The 22,788-nt window shown below is 42.7% G+C and overlaps 2 protein-coding genes and 1 long non-coding RNA gene across 4 annotated transcripts; 2 read left to right on the forward strand and 1 right to left on the reverse strand.

The window, feature by feature from the left end:
* Positions 1 to 96: 96 nt before the first annotated feature.
* On the forward strand, positions 97 to 15,084 carry BBS7 (Bardet-Biedl syndrome 7). Its single transcript, XM_003641194.6, has 19 exons — positions 97 to 218; positions 300 to 365; positions 521 to 583; positions 796 to 971; positions 1,427 to 1,613; positions 2,195 to 2,267; positions 3,648 to 3,764; positions 4,289 to 4,419; positions 5,183 to 5,267; positions 6,053 to 6,155; positions 6,717 to 6,909; positions 7,722 to 7,796; positions 8,775 to 8,840; positions 10,556 to 10,695; positions 11,654 to 11,818; positions 12,291 to 12,400; positions 12,552 to 12,655; positions 13,792 to 13,915; positions 14,543 to 15,084. Exons 1-19 carry the CDS (start codon positions 183 to 185, stop codon positions 14,677 to 14,679), a joined length of 2,151 nt encoding a protein of 716 aa, XP_003641242.1. The 5' UTR covers positions 97 to 182; the 3' UTR covers positions 14,680 to 15,084.
* LOC121110536 lies at positions 7,106 to 15,131 on the reverse strand. The gene is made up of 2 exons (XR_005859262.2): positions 11,817 to 15,131; positions 7,106 to 7,510 (listed from the first exon to the last, which is right to left on the reverse strand). It is a non-coding gene; the product is annotated as an uncharacterized LOC121110536 (long non-coding RNA).
* Positions 15,132 to 15,274: 143 nt separating this feature from the next.
* On the forward strand, positions 15,275 to 22,724 carry CCNA2 (cyclin A2). Of its 2 annotated transcripts, NM_205244.3 has the most exons (8): positions 15,275 to 15,567; positions 15,673 to 15,892; positions 16,220 to 16,332; positions 16,629 to 16,852; positions 17,370 to 17,574; positions 18,576 to 18,689; positions 19,223 to 19,356; positions 19,817 to 22,724. In NM_205244.3, the coding sequence occupies exons 1-8, from the start codon at positions 15,439 to 15,441 to the stop codon at positions 19,863 to 19,865; spliced, it is 1,188 nt and encodes a 395-aa protein (NP_990575.2). In that variant the 5' UTR covers positions 15,275 to 15,438; the 3' UTR covers positions 19,866 to 22,724. The 2 variants fall into 2 exon arrangements, with proteins under 2 accessions (NP_990575.2, XP_046795890.1); XM_046939934.1 differs by having other exon boundaries at positions 15,424 to 15,892.
* Positions 22,725 to 22,788: the final 64 nt, after the last annotated feature.

The raw sequence follows: 22,788 nt of genomic DNA on the forward strand, positions 1-22,788 counted from the left end.
GCGCCGCCCAATCACGGCGCGCAGATTGCCTTGGTCCCGCCCTCTCGCCGTCGAGCTCAGCCAATGGGAAGCCGGCCGAGAGCGCCGCCGTCCGCTGGCGACGGTTGCCGCGGTGACGGGTAACGGCAGCTCGGGGCAGGGCCCGGCGGAGCTCGCGCTGCGGGGCGGCTGCCGGCGGAGCCATGGAGGTCAGCCTGGCCCGCGTGGACTACCTGCAGGTAACGGGCCGCGCCGCTCCCGGCCGCGCTCGGGGCCGAGGGGCCGGGCGAGGTGAGTGATGGCCGCGCTTTCCTCGGCAGGTGGGCGTCACGGCGCAGAAGACCATGAGGCTGCTCCCCGCGTCGGGCCGCAGGGCCACCCAGAAGGTACGGGGCGGCGGGGCGGCGGGGCGCGCGTGGCCTTCCCGGCTCCTCTGACGGAACGTAACGTACCAAAGTACGGAACTGCGGTTAGCGGAGCAAAGGCGGTGTTCGAAACCTCTACGTGTGCGATGACGTAACGCTGTGGTCTGCTTTTGAAGGTGGTGGTGGGAGATCAGGACGGCGTGATTACCTGTTTCGGCATAAAAAAGGGGGAACCTGTGGTAAGTGGGAACTTTCCCTCTTAAAACGGGCTCTGTAAAGCTTTCTCCCTAACAAGTATGGAAGGCATGCGGTCAGTGTCGCTTTTTGTCCCTGTGTGCTCTGTAGCATCCATATAGTTTTGCCAGAGGTTGTAAAGCAGATTTAGTATCCTTTGCATGAAAAGTTGACTATAAACACAAAGTATGATTGCAGTTGTATTTCTTCTTTACAGACAGTGTTCAAAACACTGCCCGGCCCCAAAATCGCACGCCTGGAGCTGGGAGGAGCTCTTAATACACCCCAAGAGAAAGTTTTTGTGGCGACGGGATCGGAAGTCAGAGGTTTCACGAAAAGAGGGAAGCAGTTCCTCTCCTTTGAAACTAACCTCACCGAAGACATCAAAGCTATGTGTGTACAGTGCTTGGTGTTTGCTGTCTCCCTGAAGTTATTCTCAGTCTATACTTTTCTGGGTTTTTTTAAACCTTCTTGTATGCATGGAGGCAGCACTCAGTGCTGCTCTAGCTTTAGTTTGTGCCTTGGCATGTAGGAAGGAATCTGGAAAGCGACAGTGCAATTGGAAGAGTGTGGGGGGGCTTGGAAGGGCCTGGAGGCCTTCCCAGCAGTGTGTGTGCAGGTGAGTGTAGCTGGGGTTATTGGCTTTTTAGCAGCGTGTTCTGTCCCTCTGTCCTTCCTGTAGGAGATCAGGAACAAGCTTTTTCTGTTGTTTTTTGTATGGTCTTGGTTTAAGATGCTTGCCTTATAAAAGCTGACGCGTGGAACCTGCAAGCAACATGTATACTAACCTAACAAAGACGTGACTGAAGATATTCTGGCAACATGCTACAGTGTTTTCTTTTTCTCAGGCACATTTCAGGAGCTGATCTCTTTCTTTGTGCAAGCTATATCTATAACCACTACTGCGACTGCAAAGACAAACACTACTACCTGTCAAGAGATAAAATCAATGATGTTCTCTGCCTTCCTGTAGATAAAGTGAATTGCATTACCCCGGTACTTGCGTGTCAGGATAGAGTCCTCAGAGTTTTACAGGTTAAAATATTTGCTTGTTTTATGTATTGACGCCATAGCATTGGATTAATTCTTATGGAATAAACATAAGCACAGTGTATCTTATTTGTCAGTGTTACTGTCTACAGTGCTGATATGTTTTTAAATTAGAAAATCATGATTGTGAACTGGCAAAATTAGGATTGATAACACTACTACAAATAGGCTTTGGAATTCACGGATAGAAGAAGTAAAGAAATTGTTAAAAGTGCTTACACGAGGGAATTAAACGTGTAAGTCATGATAAGTTTGAACACTCACAAAGTATTGATGTACCGAGTCTGAACAATATCAAATGGTTTAGCACCATTGTTTCTTAGTGTCAGATGTTCTCAGATTATTTTGTCATAATTTTTTTAAGTGGTAAATTACTTCAAGATTTGTTTTTTTTAAAGTCATGTTTTAGTTAAGTAAAGTTTTCCCTATTTTGGCTTAGAGGTGGTTTTATGCAAGAAAATCTGTGGAAATGAAGCATATCCATTTAAAAAAACCTAATTTTGTCTTTATTCTTGATTTCTCCTTTTGAACAAGAACTCATTCAAGGTAGTTCTCTTTGTCCCCAGGGATCAGATCTACTTTATGAAGTAGAAGTTCCTGGACCACCTACTGTTCTTGCTCTAAACAATGGAGATGGAGGTAACAGAATTTTGTATATACACATAACTAAATAATGGACTTCTGCTGTGTTTTTGAGATGTTAACACTTAAATTTATTAATTACATCTCTTCTTGCTTTTGAAACTGATTTAAAAACGTAGTAGAAAACTATGTGAAGCCAAATCTTACTACCCATTCTGTTTATAGGACATAGATATAGAATATCTGTATGTATTATGGTGAGAATGGAACTTTGTTGTACCATATACTTATTCTGAATTGATGAACAACCAGTAACCCTTTGGGGGGTGGGGAATGCTGAAGATATTTGCTTATATTATTCCTATCTGGAAAATTGGAGGAAGGAAACACTTGTAGCAGTATGAAGGGCTTTTGCTGCTGGTTTTCTGGTAGAAGAGGTTTAAGTGCGGAAAACCGGATAAAAAGCCTGCTGGTAGTAACAGAAATCACAAATTTGAAGTTTCCCTTTTCATGCAGAAAATCTGAGACAGGGTTGCAGCATTGTTACTGGTGAGGCAAGAGTGGGAGGCTAGCAGGATTTCGGGTGAAAGTTGGGGAGAGGGCAACCATGGGAGTTCTAGGTTGAGATGCAGCTGAGATTACAGTGGAGATTTCGGAGTAGGGATTATTAGCTTTGTTTTTAAACTGCTTTGGATTTTCATTTGTGTGCATACAGAGGTGTTATTTGTTTATAAACGTGCAATATATTACATATATGCACTTGGCTGTTTTAGTTCTAAATAACGTTGACACTGGATGAAAGCCTCTTACAGTGGCAGTGAGTTGTAATGTGATCTTGTTGTGTAAATGGGAACTGGACTGCTGGGGGTCTCGTTCAGGCACTGGGTTGGGTTTCTGTTGCATCTGGGTTTCTGTAAGTACAATCACTACTTCCATCCGTCCATGGATTGATGTGAGCTCTACTCAACATTCTCATAAACTAAGGCTGCGGAGGGATCAATCTTAAAATAGTTTGATCATCCTTTTCGCTAATCTCTTCTAACCTGATATAAATCCCTTTAGTATGTTAATCTGGTGCTTAATTTAGTTTCTGTTAGGTTATTTGACAGTGTTAAGATCTAGTTTCAAGAAATAGTTCTTATTTGCTTAAGGTGCAGTATAACTTTCACAATGAGATGTGTGTTCTGAATAAATAATAATGAATGATTTCTTCTGTAAAGACCATTAAATAGCCTGTCTTTTCCTAAATTTAAAGTACTGCATTAGGAAAAGTTTGTAGGCAGAACTGCAGAGCAAGGAGGCATTTGTTTTAAAGCCTGACAGTTCTATTACACGACACTAACGTTAGGATTTTCTCCCCTGGTGGGATGAATATTTTCAAAACTTTTAAATAGGTGTGTTTTGATGAGTCTGAATTTGCCTATTTATTTTTTTTAGGTGATTCTGGAGAAGAAATTGTGTATGGAACTTCTGATGGCAAACTGGGTCTTATCCAGATTACTGGTTCTGCTTCTGTACCTAAGTGGGAAATTGAAAATGAAAAGAAGAGAGGAGGTGTGTGTCTCAGTATCTCCCTCTTTAGTTTTCGAGCACAACTGAGGCTTTGTTACAATATAATGATCAGGAAATAAATTTCATAGGTATTTAGGAGGTGTATTTTAGTATTATCAATATGTGATATTGGTGTGTTAATTCTCTTTCATTCTTATAAATAATTCTAATCAGTTTGCCCTGTATGTTGTTTCCTGTACTAAAGTGCCATTTGTAAAACAGTTTCTTTGTACATGATCACTTGGGATTGTTATAATTTTGGTGACTTTTAAAAGTTGGCTATGGGTGAAAAAACATACTTGCCTCTTCAGCTGGCAGAGCTGGTCAGACAAATAGTATGGGAAGAAATGTGAACTTTAGTCCTGGGGAGAGACTTCAGCCCTCTAGTGGACTCTCCCTGCAATAGCATCAATAAAATCATAAAAGCCCAGCAGGAGTCTCTTTCTACGTAATTTAATGTGGCCTTCGTATTAATGCATTGTAAACAACCAAAGATGAAGTAGACAGTTTGTTTTCTTTTTCATTAGGTATCTTATGCATTGATAGCTTTGACATTCTGAGAGATGGAGTTAAAGAGTTACTCGTTGGGCGAGATGATGGAGTGCTGGAAATCTATAGCTTTGAGAGTGCAGATGATCCTGTCCTTCGGTATGATTATGTAAGCCCACATCCAGTATCTTCTTCCTTGCTGGAAAGATGAATATAAAAACTCTGTATTTCAAAATATGAAGTATTCACAAGATTATTACAGCTAAAATATATATTTTTTGTTTTTGAATTTATATGCTTTATAATGTTGACAACACAAATGTCAAAGTGGTATCTGAGTACTTAAGAACCAGGTATTGCAGTGGTCTTGATTAGAGCGGAAAATCAAAACAGTGCAGAGAGTGTGTTAAAGCTCTGACTCTGCTCTTACTAAGGTTTGTCCTGGGTAAAACCACATACAGTGCTTCTCTCTCAGCAAAAAGAAAACAAGACAAAAAAAAAACAACCCACCACCACATTGAGTGTGGTTTGTTTTGCATGTAAAATAGTAAGTGTAGCTGTTACGACTTTAACAACTCACAGACAAAGTAATTATGCTCAGTAAAGAAGTGGATTTGATCCATAGTGATGATTTCATCCTTCAGACAGACTGTAGATCTTGCTGGAAAAGTGTTTTCCTTCAGTGTTTTGCTTTAAACTACCTTATACTGTCTGTATTAAGCAGAGTTAATTCAGAATGCGTTGGTTAAAACATCTTGCTTTAGCTGTGGTAGCCATCAGCTAGCTTACTCTTCTGGATCTACATATTTTGCATCTATGTAGATATTTTGTGATGTAGGTAAAAAACCCCCCTTCCCCCCAAAAAAAACCAACCCAGGTATTTAAATGAAGTGCAGTAATATTTCCCTCTGCTTCAATGTATTTATTTGAAGGTTTTATCAGAGAGCATTTCATCAATCCAGGGTGGCTGTGTTGGAAAAGATGGTTATGATGAAGTTTTAGCATGCACATATTCAGGTAAGCTTTGTATTATTTACTCAATAAGGTCTAGATACGGTGATGTGATAGAACTGAAGCAGGCTGCGTTGGTAGCACAGCTCATATCTCTTTAAAGTTTTGCCATGATTGGAATTGGGGTGCTTTGTTGAAAATATTTGAATATAGTATTTACACTTCAGGATACAATCAAGAGATTTTTGCTTTTATAAGAAATGGAATTAAGAAAAGAAGTTAAATATATTTATTTATTTATTAATATATAATTATAATTAATATATAATTAATTATTTTTATATTTATAATTTATATATATATATTTAACTACTTTTCTTAATTCCATATATACATATCTATCTATCTATCTATCTATAAAGCTCAGCCAGCAGCATTCTGTCTCATAATGCACTGTGCAATTTGTACTGTGCTGTATACACATTGCACGTCTTTGTTTGTTTTCAACTGTAGTACTGGTTAGCAATCACAAATTATTCAAGGTATGTGAAGAACTTCTGTGAGAAGCAGAGGTGGAAAAAATGAAACTCATAAAAAACCAGTACAGAGGTGTTTACTGCACAAAGTGCTTCATGAAAAAGTAACGTTTTCCAATTTGTAGATCAAGAATGACTGCCTACTCATAAAATTCCATGCTCACTGCCTAGCTTAGTCCTCCAAGATAGGATAAAATTAAGTCTTAAATCTCTTTACCCAGTGTCCGAAACAAACATCGTTACACACATTCAAACGCTGAGGGAAGATCTTTATTTATAGCTTGTAAGGAATATGAACTTTATATGTTGGTTTAGGCTGGCTGACAGGACTGACTACAGAACTTGCCTATAGAGAAGGTGGATCAGGTGAAGAACTAAAACTAAGTCAAGAAATGCAGAGCAAGATTTCATCCTTAAGGTAATTTCACTAGACAGAAATTGAATTGGAAGAATTGAAGCATTACAAACTGAAATGCCATCTTTCCTTCCTATGTCATTAGATTTTCTGTATCATTAGTGTATATAGAAGAACATATACATGAGAACAGCATTCTCATCCCGTAATCCTTTTCTATATTGCCTTCAAGTGGGTATGTTTTATTTCCTTCCTTGGTTCATCAAGATAAGATTCCCTTCTCCTGTGCTACTTATAGGTTATGAATGACAACAGGTAACAGGTTTTTTAAAGACAACAGGTCTTTAAAAATACATGGTGCTCTTGACGGAAAACATTGCCCCTTCCTGTAACTCATGGATGTTTCCTTTGTCAAAGTACAGTAGAATCTACATTTTCATGTGATATAGTTTGTATTTTATCTTTGATGTGTTGGGTGTGGAAGGAGAATTAACAGTCACTTCTTGTTGGAAAATCCTGAACAGAAGTGAAGAAAGATTACCTTGAAGCATAACTGATTTATTTTCTATGGTAGCTGTCATTGTTAACTTCATGGTGACATTATACCTGGTTTGTCTTTTCTAGGAATGAAGTGGAACACTTACAGATGAAAGTACTCGGTGAACGTGAAAAGTACCAGCAGTCTTCTCAGTCCAGTTCTGCTGTTTCATCAGTACCTGCATTCAGTGTGAATGACAAGTTTACATTAAATAAAGATGATGCTAGCTACAGTCTCATCTTGGAGGTGCAAGCAGCTATAGATATTATCCTGGTACAGGTGAGATAAATTACAAGTAATTTGCAGCTCTGTGGTAGCTGCAGTTTCTTTAATGAAGTGAGGAATAATGAAGTTGGTTGGTCTAGGCTTGAATTTATTGTAGAGTTCAGAACTAATGGCTTTTTCTGTAAAGAAATATGTGGTAACGCGTGGCCTCCTCCTGCTGTTGGAGAAGGCAATAAAACTGTTTATAAACTTTTGATTTTAGGAAGCACGCTTAGTTTTTATCAATGTTTCCTTGCACTGCTGTGAAGTTAAAAGCAGTGCCAAATCAAGTAATTAATCATTAGGAGTCCTTTAATTTGGTTTTCATAACAATCTTAGATTTAATTACACAGAAAACACATCTATATACGAAGTAGCATCTATATAAGAATCTACACATCTATATAAGAAATGTATGTCAGAAGCATACATTTAAGTAAAGGAATCATTAATAAATCTGTAACTTGATCCTTGGTTTCGTGAATGAGCATTGTAATCCCCTTGTTAAAATAGGGAAACGCTTCAGTCATGAATATACTTCATGCATGTCTGAAAGACAGAGTTGCACATCTTACATTAAAGTTGTTGTAAGCCACCTGCACAGCAGTTCAGGACACTGCATGAGAATAGGAGAAAGATCACAATGTTAATCTGGGATTAAATGTTCAGGGTTAAGATGCATATCTACTAAGATTTTATCACTTGAATATAAACGATGAAGCAGTCATTGCTTCTCCTTTATTAAAATAGCTGGTGACAGTGGATGAATGCATTAGAAGCTACTCAGGAACTTAAGCTCTACATTTTTCCTTCCTCCTGTTCTGCAGAGTGATGTCCCTGTAGACTTGCTGGACGTGGATAAAAATTCTGCTGTTGTTAGCTTTAGCAACTGCGATTCTGATGTAAGTGAAACAAAAGAGATAATGATGTTTCTGGAGACTGCGTGATGAAAGCTCTCAATACAGCATATGCAAAATAGAACCCGGATTTATATATTTGTAATTTAAAATACGTAGAACTAAACTATTTGGTAGTCTGGAGAGCTCAATTTCATTAGAGTTTACAGAATTAGGTGTCAGTGACAAGTCATGGCAGAGGGCAAAGCCAACCGTGCATGAAAGGATTTGGGAGTGACTGCTCCAGGGCTTTTTTCTTGACTAATTAGGAATGTTGCAGGCATACTCAGTGATGTTCTCTAGTTGGAATTTGTCAGTATCGTATCTATTTATTTTAAAGTAATTTACGTGAAGAACATCATATCCTTTCCTCAGTGTATCTCAAGAAAATCAGACCATGAAAATTCTGTTGTCTGGACAGTCATATGTTTGCATTTTTTAATATAGTGCTTATAAACTTAACTACTTTTAGAATTACGTACGGTGCTTCTTTAGGAAGGGCAGGTAGGATGGGAGTCATGAAACTACCGTAGCATTGTGAAAATCTTCTATAATGTCTTTTTAACAGTCCTCAGACTATTTTAGTTTTAAAAACTAAATTTGCACATCATTTTTGAAAGCTTCAGCATATATCAATTAAATTTATATTCTAAGTTTCTTGCCATTCATGATCATTAATTTCAGTTAAATCCAATTGTATTTTCTTAGTGATTTCCCTTTTGTTTCTGGATGTCAGACTATTATTGCAGATAAAAGAGCAAGGCTGAGAGATGCATTCATGAGGTGAAAAGTTTCTGTCTTTGAAATTCCGACACAGTTAACAGTAACTGGAACATTGCAGGGAACTGATGACTACTTTTTTGCTTGTTTATTTTAACTTTTGTGAAGTAGCCGTACATAAACACCAACAACTTTACAGTGCATGTCTTCAGTTAAAAAAGACCTGTTTTGTATTATTTTCCCTCCTTTTTTTGCTATTTGCAGCCAAATGGCAACTGTCTTCTTGCTACTTACCGATGCCAAGCAAATACTACAAGACTTGAACTTAAGGTAAAGTGCTCTAAATTATTTTCCATAAGAAATTGTTATGTGGATGTTTGCTGCAATGTGAGGGAATCTTGGTTGACCTGGACTGACCACTTAAGCTGAGTAAATGATTCATCCAGTTTGTATTTGTCCCTGCTCAGGGACATGATTTAGCAGAGGGCTGTTAGAGTTAGGGTAGTATGGTTCGGTTGCAGTTGGCCTTGATGATCTTGAAGGTCTTTTCCAACCTGAGCAATTCTATGATTCTACGATTCTGCTGCTGGTTGTTTCCTGAGCAGTGTCCAATCTGGCGCTAGTATTCCTTTCTGATTGCATGTAGGTTTTCTAAAGGCTTCTAAAATTGTGTTACATCAGAGGAGAGCCTGGGATCCTTCTTTGAGTACCCCTAAAGTGAAAGCAGTTGAGAAATCATCAGTAGTAAATGTAGTTGATTCTGGAGGCTGTATGTGGAACTGAAAGTGGAGAAACGTGGGAAGGAAAGCACTGGCACTTTTTGTCCTGAGAAGTGTTTGAAGAAAGTTATACTGATGAGGGAATATGGCCTGTATTTGTATTGGGGAGAGGAAGCAAATCCTGTAATTTTATGCTTATGCTAAAGGCATGTGGCTATTCTCAGTTTTATGGTTTCTTGTTAACAATCCAACACATTCAAACATTTTTGTAACTACCACTGGGGGAAATAATAAAAGAAATCAAGATTATTGAAGTTAATCCTCAAGATAAATGGGACTCTTGATTTTCTTTTCATGCAGTCACCTCACACTGCAGCCTCCTACCCTGATATCTGTTGACTGCACATTCTAAAGGAAAAGACTATGGTTAGAAATTTAAGCCTGAATAAAATGCCTCAAATGTGGGGGAATTTCTATTTCTTTTTTGATGAGGTAAATTATGGACCTACTGGGCAAGGTTAAGACTCTTATTTCCTGGGTCCCTTTCTTAAGCGATTCTGTTGGTGTGCATTTTGACTCTTGAGCACGTCATTTTATCTGACTCCATCTTTGTGCTTTTTATTCAGGGATATGTCCCTGGCTGCTATATTATGTATTTTTATCTTTGGAAAAAAAAAAAAAAAAAGTATTGGGGTCCCTGAAAAAGTAGAAGTCACAGACTTCTTATTTTAACTAATCAGAAAGTATGTTAGTGGGTTTTTTTAATTAATTCTCCATTCATCTATTATAACAGCATTTCATTAGGCAGTGCTTCCCCTAGTTTTAAAACATTCTTGATCTGCTCTTTATACAATAGCTCTATCAAGTAAATATAGTACTCTAAATACTTCTGTAGTACTGCAGAAAATCTGCAGATTTCTTTATTTCTTTAACAGCGGCTTACAAGGGTGGATAGTGATAGGACGAGGAGGAATGGTTTCAAACTGGGACAGGGGAGGTTTAGGTTGGATATTAGGAAGAAGTTTTTCACCCAGAGGGTGGTGATGCACTGGAACAGGTTGCCCAAGGAGGTTGTGGATGCCCCATCCCTGGAGGCATTCAAGGCCAGGCTGGATGTGGCTCTGGGCAGCCTGGTCTAGTGGTTGGCAACCCTGCACATAGCAGGGGGTAGAAACTGGATAATCATTGTGGTCCTTTTCAACCCAGGCCATTCTATGATTATGATTCTATGATTATGATTATTATATTTTGATAGTTGTCCAAATCTCAGTAAATCATTCAGTTCACTCTTGTTCTTTTTTGTGGCTTCTACGTTTTCTTCTTCAGATTCGATCGATTGAAGGACGATATGGGACACTTCAAGCATATGTAACTCCAAGAATCCAACCAAAAACCTGCCAAGTTTATCAGTACCAAATTAAACCCCTTTCACTTCATCAGCGAACTCATTCTATTGACCACGACAGGTATTTGCAACAATAACAACAACAAAAGCCTATTTATTTCGAAAAACTGACACAAGCCAGTCAAAAAGTGTACTCTACAGACTTAAGCATGTCATTCCTAACCTACATTTTTGAGCCTGTATGAGTTTATGGGCTTTGTAGGTTTGAAATGCATAAAATGCAGATCTTACAGGCTCCCACATCCCTTGCTGTTCTTTACCTGTTTTCAATGTCTGCGTATTTTTCACTTTACTGACCTGGGCTATAGAGCAATTCAGTGTATTTACAGAGCTGAGGGTGTGGTAGAAGGGAAACTCTGCTGTGATAGTAACCGCAGTCTTTCAGTTTCAGCCTCAGTCTCCCCTTTACTCCTTTAATGTAATTCTTTCCCACAACTAATTTGACTCTAAAATTGAGCCAAGACTTTTCTTCTTTATCTCTGAATTTGAAATCTACTACTTTATGCGATTTCTACTTGATTACTCTGTCCTTAATTAACACCTTACGTTGCATGCGTTCAAACAAAACTGAAGAGTTGAAGGGATTGAAGGCCAAATGCAAATGCGTTCTGTGCCTCATTCTTGAAATAAATGTCTGTGGTTTACAGGATGGGAAACCGTTGAAGCTTAGCCATATTTCCTGTGTTTTTAGCTTCTGCTCAGGTTTAACAACTTGAAACGGTATATGTCAAACACCTTCAGTTTCTTATCCAGTTCTGACATGCCTGCTATGAGATTAAACTGGAATGTACAAATAGGTTTTTGTTTACAGATATGGAAAACTAGCAGTAATCTGCTGTGCAACTGCTTAGCAAGATACCTGACTTCATGCACAGAGTTGATTAAAAAAAAGACACCTACTTGGAACTAAACATTTTTTTTCTCATATGGATTACCAATGCACTATCAGTGCCCGTCCTTTGGAACTAACAGTGATTTTTGCTTTTAATTTTTGTTTTTGAACTTTCATCCTGTCATAGGCCAATGAATACACTGACGCTCAAAGGACAATTCAGTTTTGCTGAAATTCACTCTTGGGTTGTGTTTTGCTTGCCTGAAGTCCCTGAAAGGACTCCACCTGGAGAGAGCGTCACCTTTTATTTTCAAAACACCTTCCTGGGTACCCAGCTTGAAAGTACTTACAGGTAAAATACGCACTATGTGGCTGTGTTTTGATTTTTGTCTTTTTCATTCTTGACCACCCTGTTAGTATCATTTCATTCACATTCTACTGTTCCTCTCCAATTTGTTTCTAGAATTTGAAGAAGATAAATAATACAGTCAAGTTATTTTGTGATATGCTCATTGTTCAGTAGTTTCTACTTTCCTTATGTTTGGTTGGTTGGTTGTTTTTTTTTTTTGTACTGAGGAGTGGAAACAACTTGAAAGGCGTTTAACATTCATGCAGACAAAATGTGAATAAGCATTTTGCTGAAAACCCACTGCTGCAACTTAGATTAAATGTGTTTAACATCAGTACTCTGTTTACGACTTAATTACTTCTATCTTCCTTCAGCAAAGGTGTTAATTTGTAGGTCTTATATCTTAAAACAGACACATCTAATGCTTGCACATGCTTGTAAGTTTGTTCAACATGAAGTTTTTTTCCCTTTATAGAATAGGTGAGGGATGTTTCAAGTCTGACAATATTTCTACAATATCCATCCTAAAAGATGTGCTTTCCAAAGAGGCTACTAAAAGGAAGATTAATCTCAACATATCATTTGGTAAAACTTCTTCTATTTTATTGTTCTTTGCATCATTTTATATTCTCATCAATGGAATATGTATTGATGTATTGCTCATTCGTTTGTTGGGGTGTGGGGGTTTTTTGTTTGTTTGTTTTTTGTTCGTCTGTTTTTTGTTTTCTGCTACTAGATATAAATGAAGAATCTGTGAGGCATACATTAAAGCTCATCCACCCCAAATTAGAGTATCAGCAGCTGTTGGCCAAGAAGGTTCATTTAATAGATGCTTTGAGAGTAAGTACCTGAGCTCCCATGGAAGGATTTTGACAGGGATTGTCTTGTCAGATAACAACCTGTTGTGGCTCAAGTCAGAGGCGTGTCATACCGGTATGTGTGTTTCTGTCCCCAGGACGTGTACTTCAATTACTAGGAGACAGCCTTCTTGAAGTAAATTCCTATTGGTGCTGTGTCATTATTGAATAACGTGGGATTACTGATTGATGTTGAGGATGCCTAAGTCAAACAGTATAAGGCAGCCAGCTTTGTCATCTAACGTTCTTTTTGCCTACTGTTATTTTCCAGTTCCATCTTCAGCTCCCTGCACTAACCTTTAAAAGTTTTTTAGCTCTAGATATCACTGTCCATGCCAGATAAGACTTCCTTGCTTTGGACTGTCATCCCAGCGTGCCATCGTTTCTGAAGCTTCTCTGTTCATAATTAATCTCTGCCTAATATTCTCCTCAATGGTTAATCTCTGAGAGATGTCACTTTGGCAGCTTGTCTGAGTTCTTGGATCTCTCCAACAGGCAGGATTTTATAATCCAAAACCTGCTGTAATCTTCTGGTGTGTTTTCTGGAGGGAGGAGGGGGGATGAAAATGGACAAGCAATTCCTTCTTGCCCTTTGGTGGGATCCAATGCTAGTTTGGGACCTCTTTCGTCAGCAGAAGAACTGGCAGTGAGCACAGTGAACAGATGATTGACGGGAGCGTTTTAGGAGTGTGTAAAACATTTTGCTGTCGTAAGTTCAGCGATGCCTCTAGAATTCCCTTTTATGTTCAGACTGTTAATGTATTATGCTTTCTAGGAATTTACTTATTCTAAAACCGAGGTGTGGTGGAGGCTTTGAGCCTTCATTAGGCTTCATTGTGTAAGGGCTGAGTGATCCCGTTCAGCAGTACTGAGAGCTAGCAGCTGTAATACACAGCATTTTGTAAATGTGGCATATGCAGTGACAAGCAACAGCTGATGTTTTGTTAGAAGACCTCAAAGATGAGGTTCCTTGAAAATAACTCTTGCTAGTTCAGAAGGGGATTGTCTTGCCTCTGAAGTGCTTCTTCCTGTCAAACCCAAGCTTAATTTCCTCTTACTTTTATGTTCTTAAGCTACTTAACTGCCTTTGATTTTTTTACGATGTAAAATATCTTTGAGGAATTACAAGTGCAAGAAGGAAATGTGGATTTCTTGGTGCCAGAATACCGCAGCATTTTGGAAGAGGCAGATCAGCTGCTTGAGGAATACAAGAAACAACCTGCGCATCTTGAGAGGCTTTACGGTTTGTCCATCCATTAAACTTCTTGTCCTAACTGCAAATCAGTGCTCAGAGAGTGCCCTCTGGGCGCCACTGAAGTGGTTCTGAAGTCAGTCAGTAGAGCTGAGATGATTGGATAGGTAGGCACCCCTCGGTGGCTTCAGAACTGTTAAGTTTGTACAGCGCCTGTCTGTTCTGGGCAAGATTAAGGCATGTGGTTCAGAGTGGCGTTGAAGAACGTATAGGTGACTGATGAAGTTCCGGTGGTGAAGCGTTACAACATAACAGAAGAATGCGCATAGGGTGGAAGGGGAGAAGCTTAGGAGATGATCTGTTTAGCGAAGGAAATTCTGTAACCTTCTGCAGTTCCCCATCCAGCTTTGAGCTCAGGGACTCCCTGCCAGTCACCAACTTTAACAGACAGCGCCTGCTCTGTGAGGTCAGCTCCTTTCTCAGTTCAGAGACGGGTACACGTGAGGCAGGAATCACCACGTGGAAATGGAGCTGGTCGCTGGACGGCTGTAACGTGGCATCGCTTTAACAAGTCTGGTCTCTAAAACCCAAACCAGCCCAAAGAGTTGGTACACAAAGCAGAGATATCTCATACTGAAAGCAGGGCCACGTGTAAGTCTGGGAATGTTACCTTTGCAGGGATGATCACGGATCTCTTCATAGATAAATTTAAGTTTCGAGGCACCAACGTGAAGAGCAAAGTTCCGCTGCTGCTGGAGCTGCTGGATGGCTGCGAGCAGGAGCGGCTCGTCGCCTTCTTTGAGGCCGCGTCCTGAGCGGGGAGCGAGGAGGAGAGGGCGCGCGGTGCTCTTTCTGCCCTCCTTCGCCTCGTTTCTTTGTTCGGTTAACTGGGGGCGGTGACGCGTGCTGCGGGGGGGAGGAAAAGTCCTTTTTGTAACGCCGCTTCGCTCCTCCGTGCGCTACGTCTTGCCGGGCAGACTGCAGCAATCGCTTCCACTTCATACGCATCGCTGCCGTGCGAAGCCCGCACGCGCGGTCCTGTGCACGCAGCCAACGGACGGAAACAGCCGCAACCACCGCTTTTCGGTACTGTTAAAGACTGCGCACGGGGAGCGAGGGGGTAGGAATGTAAGAACGATGTTTTTACAACGTGTTTAGAAGCCTGTACGCCTCAGTCTCCGAGCTGTGAGTTTTTCATTAAAGCTTCATTAAAGTTTTAAGCCAAGTTGTGGTGGAGGAGCGCGCCGCGCCTGCGCGGTCACCGGGCGGGGGCTGCGGGTGGCGGGGCGGGGCCAAAGGGCGCGCGGGGAGGGGGGGGGGTGGGGAGGGGATGGGGGCGCGGCGCAGGCGCGGTGCGGCGCTCCGGCCCCGCCCGCCGCGTGGCCGGGGCCGCTCATTGGGCGATTCAATAGTCGCGGGCTGCTCGAACGGCGAGAGCGGCGCCGCGGCGCGAGACTCCGCGGCGGCGGGACGCCGGCACGAGCCGCCCATCCGCGCCTGCGCCCCCGCGCACCGCGGCCGCCCCCGGCCCTTTCCCCTTCCCCGCTTCTCCTCCCCGCCCCCCGGCCGCCACCATGCTGGCGGAGCAGGAGAACCAGGAGAACGTCCCCCCGGCCGCCAAAGCCCCGCCGCCCGCCGCCGGCACCCGCGTGGCGCTGGGGCTGCTGCGGGGCGGTCCGGCGCGGCCGGGGCCGGCGCCGCAGGTGAGCGGCGGGGCGCGGGGGGCGGCGGACGGGCGGGCGCCATCTTGGGGCGGCGGGCAGCTGTCAGGGCGGCTGTCACGGCGCGCTGACGGACCGCTCCCGCAGGCGGCGCGGAACGGAGAGGGCCGCGGCGCGGCGGCGGGGCAGCAGCAGCAGCCTTTCAGCGTCTACGTGGACGAGCCCGACGAGGAGCGGCGGCGGCCCCAGAGGAAGAAGGAGCGCGATGAGGAGGCGGCGGACGCGCCGGGGCTGCGGGCCGCCCTCGGGACCGTGGGGGAGCGGCGGCCCCTGGCGCCCCTGGGCAACGCCATGGAGCTCAGCCTCGGTAAGCGGCGGCCCTGCCCCCTCAGCGCCCGGGGCGAGCGCCCGGCGTGCGGGACGTAGCGCCGGCGGCGGGCCGCGGCCTGAGGCTACGGGACGGGGTTCGGGCGCGCGGCTCGGCTGGAGGGGAGCGCGGCGTGCGCCGGGAAAGGGCTTCCCGGGCCTTCCTTCTTAGCGGGCAGAGCGGGGCGCTTCCTGCTCCAGCCGTGCCTCGGCTTCCACAGGGCCGGCCCGGCCTCCCGCGTGGCCCCCCGCCGGCCAGCAGCATTGCGCCAGCTGGAGGGGGGATCTGCCGGGCCCCGTGGTAACGCGGCCGTTGCCTTCCTCCTAGATTCCCCGAGTATCATGGATATCTCGATAACTTCAGAAGCAGAAGAGAGACCAAACGTTAACAATGTGCCAGACTATGTCAGCGATATCCACACGTACCTTAGGGAAATGGAGGTGAGGTGCCGCCTGTTCTCTTGTTTGCATATTTGGGCTGAGTGCACCCGAGGATAAGTTACTGCTGCAGTGACTGAAGTAAAGCTAGGAATGAGTAAGTTCCCCTGCTCCCTGCCGGCAGGTTGGCTGTGCTCTCCACCGAGCACATGCGAATGCAGCTTTCTGAGTCCCAGATTTACCATTGCTTGCTTGTGACCTGTTAAAAACAATCTAGATATGGTAAATGGAGTGTGAGTGACTGCTTCCCTGCAGGCACCCCGTCCAAACTCAGCCTTGTCTGTCGTCTGAACCTGCAGGTAAAATGCAAGCCTAAAATAGGCTACATGAAGAAGCAGCCTGACATCACCAACAACATGCGGGCTATTCTGGTGGACTGGCTGGTGGAAGTTGGAGAAGAGTACAAGCTCCAGAATGAAACTCTGCACTTAGCTGTAAATTACATTGACAGGTTTCTATCTTCAATGTCTGTTTTGAGAGGAAAGCTTCAGCTTGTGGGTACCGCGGCTATGCTGCTCGCATCGTAAGTGACGTTTCTTGATTGAAAATTCCACCTGCTGGTTTCGTACTGATGGAAATCACGTAGCTTTCATAAGATAGCCTGTAGTCATATTGTCTAGCAAGGGCTTCATAATAGGTTAAAATGTATAACAGCTTGGCAGCCCGTGTGAAACTTTGCAAGTGAGATTCCAGGCTGTCTTTGTAGATCAGCCTAACGTGAGGATTTCCAGGTGCAGGAGTGAAAGGCTTCTCAAGGTAATTAAGGCAATAGTCAGAAAGTGTATGAAAAGACTACTTGGTTTTCTTCTGGAATTACAGTAACTCTAAGTCCTAAATTACTTAGTCCCAAAATAACAGACTGTTAGAACTCAAATTCAGGGGATTCAAGACCTACCAAACCGAGTGCAGCAAACTTGCTCAGTCACTGTATCCAGCTACTTTGGAAGTCAGAACATAATTTAGCACACTGGTTTTCATGACGTGCTGCTGGTTACCTGATTCTCTAGTCCCTAACTGTTTGCTTCTGTTTCTCGTGGCAGGAAGTTTGAGGAAATCTACCCCCCTGAAGTAGCAGAGTTTGTCTACATCACAGATGACACCTACAACAAGAAGCAAGTTCTGAGGATGGAGCACTTAATTCTGAAGGTTTTGTCATTTGATTTGGCAGCTCCGACGATCAACCAGTTCCTCACTCAGTATTTCCTGCATCAGCAGACAAATGCTAAAGTTGAGAGCTTATCAATGGTAAGGCTTATTAGCTCGGTCTGTGGAACTGTAGAGTTTTGTCATTAATGCACTTTACAAGAGCTGTATTTGTACAGACAAGAGGTAAAGGGCTTTTTAGACTGGACTTTTCCACCTCCTAATATGCTCAAGTGTGTAATCTCTTTGGGAGACATCTGAAAAGTGCACGTGATGCACCACGGGCTCCTCCAGAAGCAGTTCTGTACTGCTGGAAGCAACAGTGTCGTTGCTGCTGTTTGAGATATTCCATTACTATTACAGTCTGGTACTTGACCTGGCTCCGCATAAATGCTTACTCAAAGTAGGCTAAGACTGCAGAATTTTAGTTTGGGTTTTGTTTCCCTGTTAGGTGTTTCCCATGTTCCTGTCTAAAATTGCCACACATACACCTGCCCTCTCACTTGGGCAGAAAGGATTTTTATGTTTCCCATCAACAAGCACTGAGCTCTACATCCAGAGGCCAGTTTTTCAGCAGAGTGCAGACAGTGTCTCAGCTGAAGTTATCTTAAAGCCTAACTGTATCGCAGGTACCAGAGTTCCTCCATGAAAGCCTTTGTTGCATTGTGCAAAGATGAGACCAATAATTCTTCCTTCTTGATTTTAGATGCCTCTACAGACGAAATACATTGAAAAAGCTTGCATGAGAACAGTGTTGGACACTAGGCTAACAGTAGATGCTATAAGAGAAATATTTCGGGGTATGCTCCTTGTGTTCTGTTGCTGTTCTGTGACTCTCAGAATCACAAGTGGTAGTATAGCATGCTCTCAAGTTTTCTGCGTCATTGCCTGCTTTAATATGTGTAAGCTTTGTCTTGAAGAGTATCAGCATTAATCCAAAGGAACAAATCTGTGGGCCAAGTGTAAGCGGGAACTGGTAAAAACTGTTCCTCCAATTGATGGAGGGACTGGAAGTTTAAATTGCTGTCCAAATGAGGCTGCTTAAATGCTCTTCTACTTCTTTTTGGAAGTGGATGATTCACTTTCCCTCGTCTTCCTTGCAGTATCTTGGAGAGCTGACTCTAATTGATGCTGATCCTTACTTGAAATACTTGCCATCAGTTATTGCTGCAGCAGCATTTCATCTAGCAAGCTATACGATCACTGGACAAACTTGGGTATGTAACACTAAGACTTGAGCCTTCACGTACCTTTACGCATGCTTAGTGTAGTCAAAGGGAAATGCCTAGTATGCCTGTATTTTGAGTGCTGGGGCCTACGCTGTTGAGTTTTGGGCTGCTGGAGTTGGCAGCCCTTTCATACCAGTAACCTGTTAAAGAAGGACTGTGGTATTTGAAAGATAGGAACGTACCCTTTTTGGGAAGGCAGAGGCATCTATGGTTGCATTGTGTTTGTAGCTTTGAGGAGGATGAATAGAACAGCTCCCTTGAGATGAAGGAGTGGGCAGAAAACCTAAGTAATGGAGGCAAGGAGGAATACTTCTGCCCTGCAGAGAATGCAGTAGTTCTCAGGATTCCCTTAGGTCTGCAGGAACACTTCAAATCTGGGCAGTGATTGAGCTGCTTTGTGCTTGAGATAACAACACTGCCAGCATACTGGGACAACAGTGTTTCAACAGGAAAGCTTGAAAACCTCCACCAGAGTGACATAGACGTGTTTCAGTGTTCCTCCTTTTTCCCTTTTTCCTCAGCCTGAATCTCTGTGCAAGGTGACGGGCTACACCCTTGAACACATTAAGCCTTGCCTCATGGACCTTCACAGGACCTACCTCAAAGCAGCACAGCACACACAACAGTCCATAAGGGAAAAGTACAAGAGCACAAAGTAAGTATCTGCAGAGATGTGTGGTAAGCCAGTCTGCTGTGCCTGAGCTTAATTGGGACTGGGTGGGTTAACTTGGGAAGAGGCTGAAGTCGCACTAAAGTGGTGTAAGTGAAATGGTTGATGGTTGAAGAGACCCTCAAGGTCCTTGCACAGTGCTTTGTTGAGCAATGTGCCATGTTCACCAGGCCTACTGTCACTACCCAAACCGCTGCCTGAACTGTCAGGTGGAAACTGGAGCAATTGACTTGGAAATTCCTACCATTGCTAGGCAGGAGAGTGCATGTAATGCTCCAAAAAATCCATGTTGGCGCGGCGGCTGACGTGCTCCAAAATGTTTCCAGCTGGCTGAGCCTTGTAAGGAATGTGCTTTACTGCAGTATCCATGTCATTTTTTACAGCAGAGAGCACTTCAGCAAGATTCCATCTTGCATCTCTTTGTGTTTTTTTTTCCCTTCTCCAGGTACCATGCAGTATCGCTTATTGACGCACCAGAGACACTAGATTTGTAATAATCAAGAGACTTATCTTTTAAATACGTAGATGTATATTACAAGAAAATGATGTACAGTTTTTAAACGTGGTTCAAAGTTCTAGGTGTGATTACTCAGAATATTAATGCAGGTTTTGATGAGCTTAATGCTGAAGTTAGTTTTATGTGGTTTTAATGTAAATCTTTTGTACATGCAATCTTCTTAAAATATGTAGCTATGTTTTTATAAGAATGTTCTCTTGAAGCACAGAATTAACCATGAAGACCAAGTCTGAGACTGCTTATCTAATTATAGACTCAACAGTAAGACTAGCAGTGTGTTATTATCGCAGGACTTTTTCTCCTTCCAAGTAAGAGGGACTTGAACTCCACAGTGGTATTTGTAGCATTTGTATACTCCCTAATCTAAGCTCACACTTAGTATGGCTAAACAGCTACAGTACTGGAAGAAACTGTATTGCTGTGAGGAGAACGCCTTGCTGAAACTGACTTCTGGGAGGTGTCGGTTACTAAAAGCCCTGATTTCTCTTTAATGGATTATCAGCTCCTTGTCATTAAAGGTTCAATGCTCTGCTGCAGGAACTGCACAGCTGAAACTAGTAAAGTACACGTAGAAAGTGGTCTTACTATAGTTATTTTCTAGTCAAAGTGTAAAACTGATAGTAATTTTATACCTGTGGAGTTCCCACTAATGCTTTCCCAATAGCCCATCAACGTAGTAAATAAACCTACAGCCTGCTTACCTCTTTAGGGGTGGTGGAACGATTATACTGCGGGAGAGTGAACTACTGCTCTATGCCCTGGAGAGGAGGCAATGTCTTCTGGGGTGCGTGGGCTGTGTGCAGAATGGTACTGATTCTGTACCTCCCTCGCAAGTGGGAAGGATTCCTTCTGTGGCATGCAGCAGAAATGTAAACCAGGTGATCTTATTTTCCTTAGTTACTAGAACTGTTACATGAACAATCTCGTGTGTAAGTGTCATTTGATGAAATGGACATCTACCTTCAACCTGTATAAATGGAGTGATGCTCCTTGTGCCTACTGTTGTTTGTGTATGTAAAGAAGTGAACGCATGGAGGTGCTGGATTTAACTGAGCCATTTCCAGGTTGGCAAATAAACAAGTTTTACATCTGCTCTTAGCAGTCTTGCCAATACCTTAAAATCACTACCTCGTAGTAATACCATCTTAAATCAGCATTGTTTTTGATTCTTTTTGGCAAGGGCTGCCCTACGTGAAACCCGTGCCCCGTAAACTTCAAGTTGATTCAACACTGCTGAGCTGCACACCTAGCAGTATAAATTCTGTGTATGTGTGAAGGCTATTTAAGAAAACAAAGGAGAGTTAAAAATCAGCAGCCCTCTATCAAGCTGCCATATATGCATTACTGTGGGACCATTTACACATCTAGATTCAGTTACTAAAAGCTCTCTGTTCTGCCCCACCCTGCTCTGTGGCTCATGCCTTCCATGAGCCAACTCAGTTACTAAACTGCTCTAGCCCAGTGACTCATCCAGGCAAGGCAAAAGTATGCAACAGGGGCTGCTTTTTGGCTAAATGTAAGCCTTTTAGGATGTGCTTCAGCTCTTACACATATCCTAACGTTTAACGAAGAGCCATATTTTGTTGGTCTACCATGTTCTTCAGTAGGCTTCAGTTAGGTTAAGTTCAGTATCTTGCCACTGGAAAAGCTAAAATCAGTTGGGAAAGACTGCGCAGTATATCATGTCTAGTGCTTAGTATTTGAAATGCTCTGCCCTTGCAGGAGAGGGAATATGTATGTACAGGAACATGTGTGCCACAGTTGTGACGTGAGCTGGTGACCTTGGAAGGTCAAATCAAAAAGCTGCATTGGTCAGTATCCTTTGAAGATCACAATGCTCTTTGTGAGAAACGGGCTTCTGCCTTCACCTTCCTGTGGCATCTACTGGGTCACTTTCAAGACTGCTAAGAAGTACGAACAGTGGAAGAGGAGTTAATTTTAGAGAAGCGTATACGTTATTTTATTTTGCCCAAAGAGTAGGTTATCAGTGAAGTGAATGGACATCAGTATTATAGTATTAATTTACTGCTTAATTAAATGTCTCCTCGCTGTTTTGAATGGAAGCCGTTCTCTTACTGTTCCTATAGCACAGAAAAAGTCTCCTTTGCTCCCTCACCATTGCTTTCTGCAGCCAGTATCTGATATCACTTCCTGTACAGCCTTAATAATGCCTTAGTCCCAGGCTGCCATCTCTGCCTAGTATGCCTGTGTTCCTCCATGCTTGCTGACAGCAGCAGTAACATTCTTTTCCATCCTCTAAAGCTAACGTGGGGGAGATTGTAGCTCTCACTTCCACGTTTTGATAAAAAAAAGACATCCCAGGTTGTGCTGTACTACTGTTTTGCCTATCCACTGTACCTTCTCCCACCTCAAAATAAAGCCTCTGGGAGCGGAAGGTGGCAGCTGTTAAGTAGGAAAAGAAGATAAATAGTAGTGCCAAAGTATACTACTCGTGTTCTTTAAAAAGCTTAAAGGCTTGTTGGAGAAAAGGAAACTATTTGTGTGCAGAACATCTCGCAGAAGAAGAAACGAACCTCACTCACTTCTGTGTTCTACGGTAACTTCAGAGGGGAAGAACTGACAATAAGAAGATGCACAGCTACTTCTCTCCTGGTCCTATGTCATATAAAACTGAAGTCACATGTAAAATAGTCCTACGTTACTCTTGTAAATATATGCGTGTTTCTAATTTCCTTGGTTTTCAAAGCGAAGCAGACAGGTTTGAGACATCCTCTGTTCTGCCAGATTTTAAATTCGGGGCCTAATTCTTTGAATACAGTTCAAGAAGAATTCATGTCTGTGCATGTAATATTTAATTAAACTTCTCAAAAAACTACTGAGGTACGACTTGCCTCTGTGTGGAAGTTCTACAGCCTCTTTTCTTCTGACCAGAACAGTGC

The sequence above is a fragment of the Gallus gallus genome, chromosome 4 (genome assembly GCF_016699485.2).
Source record: "Gallus gallus isolate bGalGal1 chromosome 4, bGalGal1.mat.broiler.GRCg7b, whole genome shotgun sequence".
In the NCBI taxonomy this organism is placed as follows: Eukaryota; Metazoa; Chordata; class Aves; order Galliformes; family Phasianidae; genus Gallus; species Gallus gallus.

Coding starts and splice junctions, on each gene's coding strand:
- BBS7 (XM_003641194.6), top strand. CDS start 183: ATGGAGGTCAGCCTGGCCCGCGTGGACTACCTGCAG. Junction 10,696..11,653: donor CATTCTATTGACCACGACAG/GTATTTGCAACA, acceptor ATCCTGTCATAG/GCCAATGAATACACTGACGC. Junction 11,819..12,290: donor CAGCTTGAAAGTACTTACAG/GTAAAATACGCA, acceptor TTCCCTTTATAG/AATAGGTGAGGGATGTTTCA.
- CCNA2 (XM_046939934.1), top strand. CDS start 15,439: ATGCTGGCGGAGCAGGAGAACCAGGAGAACGTCCCCCCGGCCGCCAAA. Junction 15,893..16,219: donor CGCCATGGAGCTCAGCCTCG/GTAAGCGGCGGC, acceptor CCTTCCTCCTAG/ATTCCCCGAGTATCATGGAT. Junction 16,333..16,628: donor CGTACCTTAGGGAAATGGAG/GTGAGGTGCCGC, acceptor CTGAACCTGCAG/GTAAAATGCAAGCCTAAAAT.